At 40.8% G+C, this 7,774-nt stretch overlaps 1 protein-coding gene across 1 annotated transcript in view; it reads right to left on the reverse strand.

Annotated features, from left to right (window-relative positions):
• APC2 (APC2, WNT signaling pathway regulator) overlaps nt 1-7,477 on the reverse strand; it is a 57,903-nt gene extending 50,426 nt beyond the window's left edge. The window contains exon 1 of the mRNA XM_018564450.1: nt 7,439-7,477. Within this exon, the coding sequence (XP_018419952.1) occupies nt 7,439-7,444 (6 nt within the window). The 5' untranslated portion in view covers nt 7,445-7,477. The remainder of the gene's footprint in view (nt 1-7,438) is intronic.
• Between the last annotated feature and the right edge of the window lie 297 nt (nt 7,478-7,774).

Genomic DNA, 7,774 nt, shown 5'->3' on the forward strand with positions numbered 1-7,774 from the left:
ACATTTATTTAGTTTATTTTTTATCTTAGATAAATGTAAAAAAAGGAGATTTTTTAAATAATTTTAGTTTCTTTTGTTTACATTTTTTTATTCTGCTTGTTACCTTGGAGGTAGCGAGAAGAATAGCCAAGCCGAATGCAGCTTGGCAGCGTCGGCTATTCACTCACTGTCACTCGGCCTCGTTGTGAATAGGGGGCGAACGGCAGCGAGTGAACTGCCGGAGGTTCAGCTCAGCCGACCCAGATGTTGGATCGGCTGAGTAAAACGGATTCTTCACATCGGCCCAGCCGGCAAAGCATGTTTGGCTGACCGAAGCCAGCTGATGTACAGCCGAATTTAGTGGATGTACAGATAAATCAGCCGTACGGGGCCGAAGTGAATAGCCGAATGGTGTTCGGCTCAATTCACTTCAGCTCGGTTATTCACTTCAGCTTAGTGAATAACCCCCTATGTAATGGCATGGACTACCTAAACTATCAATGCAATTACTATTAGGTAGACACATTTGCTACATACATTTGGTAAATCTATTTCTTGCCATGTACACACAAATTTAATTAATTTGGATGTCTGAAACAATGGTTAAGCAACATAAATATATGGATCCATTCACTTTCAGTATCAAAAATCAGAATTTTCAACCCATGTGATTGCTTTCATCCCTGATTTGATCCTACAAAATCTGCTGAAAGTGACTGAAATGGTAGTAAAAATCAATCTGTAACACCCATTTCACATGGTGGGCCCGATCTAAAGCTCAATGTTAGTCTATGGGCCTGTGGATATAAACTGACCTGTATCCATTTACATTCAATCACCTCCGGGTCCATCTAGGTCCAATAAAGGAGAACCTGAACAGGATGGATTGGAAGTAATCTGATGTAACTGGACACATGTCCGCTTACATCTGACTGAACATAGACCTAAGATGGTCTGTTGAGTTCACTTTTTTCCTCCATTGCAAGATGTCACAAGAGGGATATCCATTCTATGCTGCTCTGATCAGCAGGGTATCTGTGCACGCATGCGCATCCCCTCCTGATTGGAACGGACACTAACCGTTTGAATGGGACCTTAAGTAGCTATTTCTTTTGTTCAACCCGTGACCTGAACGGAAAAAATATGACAGATTACTCCATCCACGCTAAACAGCTTGGATGAACTAATCTTCTGTTGTATACATTGCGTTACTGCCTTTTTTATTTCTTTACTTTTTTTATTATTTTCTTGACTTTTTTAATTTTTCTTTTTTTACATTTATTTAAATAATTTTTTAACATTTTTTTTTCATTTGGTTACATTTTTTCTATTCTGCTCGCTACTTGAAATCACCCGTACTGAGCCGAAGTGAATATCCGAAAGCCGTTCAGCTCAGTTCACTTTGGCTTGGTTATTCACTCGGCTGCCCTTGGCTGCTTAGTGAATAACCCTCTAAGTCTTTGGCGTAACTATAAACATAGCAGCCCATGCGGATGCTGCAGGACACAGGAGTGGGAGGGGGTACCACTAGAGAGGTTTTTTAGTCAACTTAAATATTAAAAATCAGTGGCTTTAATAACACTGATCCAGTACTGTATCTTTAACCCTGATACTGAGCTGTGGTTAGTCCCAGATCTCCCTTGCTTTCCCACATTTGTAAGTAGATATATTGCTGTCTCCCTGGGCAGCTCTCCAAGGTTAACCCTGTATGCCTAACACAGTCTTCCCGAGGGTAAAAAATTCCAGTGTCTCTTAAGCTAACAACTAATAAGACACTTATCTTGATTAGTAATTCTGCAAAAAAACTTAAAAAGTCTTGTTTAAAAAAGTGTGTATTAGGGTTATATAGTAATTGTACTTAGGAGCACTAACAAGTATATTATACTACAAATAATAATAATAATAAAGGTAATTATAAACTTTCTTTCATTTATTTATTTATTTAGTAACTTCTAAACCACAGTTTCCATTAATTCCTGGCTTTTGGTGGTAGAAAGGCTTAGAATTTACAGCAAGTCCTAGGATCTTATACTCGAAAGACATCAGTTGATGCTAAAAAATGCTGGTGGGCTACTGAGTACTTATGAGCTGATTCACACCAGATGCGTTCGGTCTGCACTGGCCTCCATTTCCAGCACAGCCTAAACACACCAACACCGCAATAGTCTTAAGGTGCCCATACACTCTTTGATCTGCGCTGGGAAATCTTCCATGAATGGTCTTTCAAACGATAATCAAACAGTTGATGGGACACCAACGTTTTTTTTTTACTGTAATCCCGCTCAAATTTTCTCGAAGGGTGAGGGTAGAAAACTTTTTTTGAATCGAAGGAAAGTCGATGGATTAGTGGTGTTTTGGTACGGAAAAAAATTGCAGCAAGAACACTGCACATACGCAAACGAGAATCCGTTCTGTTCATTGACAAAATTTGGTGACTTGGTAGTTGGTATTGCTAACGACGATTATTGAAATCGACATTGGTCTGTGCTTGATGGGCTATTTGAGCTGGAATCGAACCTGGTTTTTGGCAAAAGCAAAAATTTCCAATCGAACATCTATAGGTGTATGGCCAGCTTAAGTGTATATAAGGAAGAGAGCCACATACCACCGTTCACCGTTCATATGCTTTAATCCATGAGCATCCAGTATTCATCATGGCAGAGATACCCAACCTGCAACCTCTGACGTGTTTCACTCTTATGGGCTTAGTCTTAGAGAATCTCTACGACTAAGCCCATAAAGGTGAAACACGTCAGAGGTTGTAGGTTGGGCATCTCTGCCATGATCAATACTTGATGCTCATGGATTAAAGCATATGAATGGTGAACAGCAGTGTGTGGCTCTCTTCTTAATTTACACTGATGTTAATGGGTGGACAGCACCCGCATGCTTGCACCCACCTGGTGGAGGTCGGTGGTGGATGGAACAGTGAGTTTTAAGTCAATAGCCTTGTTTTTAAATGTCTCATTTCACACCACTACATTAAGTGGTGTGCACTGAAAAACAGTACTGCATGTATTACTTTTTGTCAGTGCAGCATGGTACAACGTGGTACAACCTCACTGTTCCGCGCTGTGGCTGTAGAAAGTCCCCGCAAAAAAGTGCAATGTGCCAGTGCATCAGCATTGTTTCACTTGCTGCACACCAGCGGCTGTGCATTTAGCGTAGCTTGCTGGTGTGAATTGACCCTTAAAGTTAATTCCCTGCACTGCTGCTCTTCTCTGGCAACTTGTTTTCCCAGCACTGGACCCTGATAATGTACTGACTAGGCTCTCCTGTTACCTACCCTTGATTTAGGCATAATTACACTATTCACTGGGGGAGAAAGGTGGCATCAAAATTCAACTATGGGGCGCCCTGCATTGTAGTTGTGCCCCAGCTTTTAAATGGAAAAAAAATGAATTATGAAGTGAAATATTAATTGTTAGTTATACTTTTCAGCAGGGGTGGGCAAACTCCATCCCTCCATTCAGAGACATATAATTTTGACCCTTCTTACAATATACAGATGTGAATGACAAGCTCTATCATACACACACATATATATACAGATGCAATGTAAGGCACAACATTTTAAATAATTATTTGCATTGTTTTTGAGCCTTGAGAAGTTACGAAATGTCCTATGCCCACCTGTATAGTATCCTTTGCATTGCCGGTGTACAAAAGCAACTTGTGCGCTTTTCAACACGGCCATGTAAAGGGAAAAAATAGGTTGGGGACCAGGATCATGTTATTTCAGATATGTGCAACACAAACACCTTGGGCTTGATTTACTAGAGGAATAGAAATTTTTGCTTTTCAGTGAACATCCCTTTAGTTTAGTAAGCAGCCTTTTTATCCTAAAAATACTGGTTTGATGAACATTTGCGCAAATATTGTGCGACATAAAAAAACAGCACTTTCTTAGTCTACAGGGCCTCTGCTTTTAGAAAATAGATCTTTGTTTGGGGGGATTTAAACTGCTTTCTAGCCAAAAATTCAGATTGTATCACGTGTGTGCAAAAATTAAGAAATTGCTACGAACATCAAGTGGTTTATCAACCAAGCAAGTGCTAGCAAAAATCCATTAAAAAAAAAAAAAATCCTTCACTGCCAACACAGGTTCAGCTTATTGACTATATGACCTTATTTACAATATTTAATTTTCAAAAGGGAACATTAATTATAAACTCTTATAGTAAATCAACCCTAATGCACATCAAAGCCCCTATACAAGGACAGACTCTGACTTGCAGAGTTGTCTTTATCTCTGTAATCAGTAGCAGAACAGTCGGTTCATTACCAAAGGTTTCCACCCTGTCTTTTCCCCTAATACGAAAGGCTCAAGAACATCTGTGGTGTGTCATACAGATTACCCAAAAAAAATGCTGAATGTAACCAAAATGAAAAGCTGTCCAATGTTTATGTTCACCTTAAAGAAGAACTCCAGGCAAAACTTTTATTAATCCTTACAGTGGGGCTTGCTCCGCACTGCAAGGGTTAAGTGCTTCTTTTGGTCTATGTGTTAATAAAAAAGTTAAAGTCACCTGAACTGTGGAGCTAGCTTGTTCTTATACCAGTCCTTCCAGCCCCTCTTTCACTCCTCTGCAGTGGTCTAAGGTCCCAGAAATCATTACATTCTATACACTATGTATAGATGATGAGGATGCTGAGAACAATTCCAATGCTGCAGTGTAGGAGGAGACAGGCTTCAGTGACTGGAGAAGCAGGTGGCCCGCTTAGCAGTTCAGGTGAGTACAACTTTTTTTTTATTATTAGCACCTAGACAAAAACGAGCAGTAAATCCTTGCAGTGTGAGGGTAACCTCACTGGAAGGGTTAATAATGTTTTCTTCTTTAAGAAAGGATCTGAATCTTTTAGGCTAAATTGGCTGAAACAAAATGCACTGTTGTGTAAAAGCCAATGGCATCTTAAGCAAGTTATAGCAAGTGAACAAGCAAAGTATGGGTACATAAAAGAAGACATTTAAATACATAATATATTAAATAATTTGATATATAATATCATAAACAATTTGAAATTGAATGACTCTGTTAACTACACAAGATATCCAAGATATCTATCAGTAAAAAATGAGGTAAAACATATTTACTCATATACTCATTGGGGGAATTTATCAAAACTGGAGCAAACAGAATCTGGAGCAGTCGCCCATGGCAACCGATCAGCATTCCTCTTCAGTTTGCTCAGGTCAGATTTGAAAATGAGAGATAGGATCTGATTGGCTGCAGTGCAGATCAGCTCCACATTTTGTCTGCTCCAGTTTTGATAAATTCCACCCCATTCTGTTTAGCTGGGAGAAGGATAGTAGCATAAACAAGAGAATACATGCAGATATACATAGCTGCTAAACATTCAAAACAAAAATAAAATACATAGAGGGGAATTTATCAAAACTTGAGCGAACAGAATCTAGAGCAGTTGCCCATAGTAACCATAGTAATAAGGTTTCTCTCTTCAGTTTGCTTATTTAGGCTCAGAAAATGAAAGAGAGAAGCTACTCCAGATTTAGTCTGCTCCAGTTTCCTCCAAATTCCCATCATAGTACTCATCACAAAAACAGGAGCAACATAATAGTCCCCCAAAAACTCAGGGACGTGTCAAACCGAACTTGAATCCATTAAGTGCCAGCACATAACCAATAAGCATCACTAGATGGATAAAAGAATGATAAGCCATAAACAACTAGCTCCCAATAGCAAAGTGCATTCAACAACAAGTTTATTGATGGACTAAATGGAAAATCTAAAGCTGTTGGATGTCATGCTTAGTTTGACGCACTTAAGGTTAGTGTAAAGCCAAAGATGTATTTTTCTGGATAGAGTAGAGTAAGGTTAAAGATGTCATTCTTTTTTTTTTTTGCCACCTGTGTCTCATTAGGGAGATATCCCTTCTCTTCCTGTCCTGTAGCTGTAACAGGAAGTGAGAGCATACCTTGCCAATATGAGAGAAATCCCCTCAGTTGTCACAGGAACAAGTGTCCTCATTGGAAGATTTCCCCTCTCTTCCTGTTCTGGTGGCAACTGAACATTTAGGAATGACCCTCACTTTCATTCCCAGTGACATTGGTGATAGAGACAGTAAGAGAAAGTCAATCTCCCTAATAGTGGGCACAGCAATAAAAACCTGACAGTTCTCCAAACCCTGCAAACAGTCTGTCCACATCTCCCTTTAGTTATACTTTAGGTCAGTGGTTCTCAACCGATGTAACCTCAGGACCCACATTTGTCCTTGGTTATTAAGTCACGACCCAAGTCGCTTTGCAAGGGAACACACAGCATTGCGATACCGGTGTGGGTGATTGAACTGTGGGCAGGAGGTAGGTTTGGGGTGCCATTCAAATGAATGGCAACGCATCACCTCCCGCACCGGATGCGTAGATGCGATTGCATGGTACAGTGCGTTAATTGCACAGGACTGTTTGATTAACACTGTACTAGTGTGAACGGGCCCTCAAAAACACTGACAGACACAATCTCACACACCTATACACACTTCAAAAATGTTTTTGTTTTTTTTCTTTTAATTTAAGATCCACCCAGTCTCCCTACCTTACAAGAACTGGAGTGGGTCCTCAGGCTGGGGTCCAGTTTGGGCTGCTGTGCTGTGACAGAGCTCCATCCAAATGTGCATTGCTTGTACAACTCCCTTGCGTGCCCTGTAGAGGCGCCAGGAGCCATAAAGTTATATCACTCCGGTCCAAACACCTCTACAGGGCACATGAAGGAGCTGTAAGCAATGCATGTATAGATGGAGCTCCCTTGCGGCCATAGCTCCAGCACAGCCCACCTCAAGCTGACAGTGCCAGGCAAAATATTTCGAATGGCTGCTTGGCACGAGAACTGACAGTGCTGCGGTAGGGGGAGGCTGAGAAGCCTCTAACCTAGAAAAGTGGAAGGCACGCGGCGACCCATTGAACATGGGGTCGCGACCCACTTTTGGGTCATGACCCACCAGTTGAGAACCAAGGCTTTAGGTGACAATTGATCACAAACAACGTGCTTTGTATGGCCTCAGGAGCTGCAGAGGTGGTAAAAAAAACTTTGCTGAGAGTGACTTCCATATAATTACCTTTTGTACTATTATACAAAGCAGAATAAATACTTAAAGATAATTAATAATAATAATAATACCATGGGTCATTAAGTGTCTTGCTTTCAGTCCACTGTAGAGTAGCAGTGGGCCTTAATTGCACTGATTTTTAATCAGTTTGTATTGCTTCAAGCAACCATTCACATTGAATCAAATTCACCGCCTATCATCCAGGTCTGAATATGATGTGTTGCTGTGAGATATTACAGCAGGGGTGGTCAAACTCCAGACCTCCAGCTGTGGTGGAACTACAAGCCCCATGAGGCATTGCAAGACTGACAGTTACAGGCATGGCTCCCAAAGGCTAAGGCATGTTGGGATTTGTAGTTAAAGCACACCCCTGCCACAGCCTATTCCCTCATACCTCCATTGTGGACTCAAGTCGGCTCGTCTCTCAGTGTAGAATCCGAAACAGATCGATCAAGATCTTCATTCTGGAAAGAAATACAAATTCAAAAAGTCAAAACCGGCTGGGTGCCAAAACAATTGACATCACGACACTCACACACCATGTACGTCTCCATCACTCAGAGGCCTCATACTTTCTATTTTTTTGCTTGTGGCGGTGACATATCGTTATATGCCCCTAAAGAATCTCTGCTATCTCATACAAACCTATAGAATATCCTTCATGTGACAGGTTGTTAGTTCTTCATGATTGATAGCAGGAGCCACCACTGAGCCATCTCTTTATACCTTC

This window comes from Nanorana parkeri, unplaced genomic scaffold (genome assembly GCF_000935625.1).
Source record: "Nanorana parkeri isolate BGI_ZX_2015 unplaced genomic scaffold, ASM93562v1 scaffold751, whole genome shotgun sequence".
In the NCBI taxonomy this organism is placed as follows: domain Eukaryota; kingdom Metazoa; phylum Chordata; class Amphibia; order Anura; family Dicroglossidae; genus Nanorana; species Nanorana parkeri.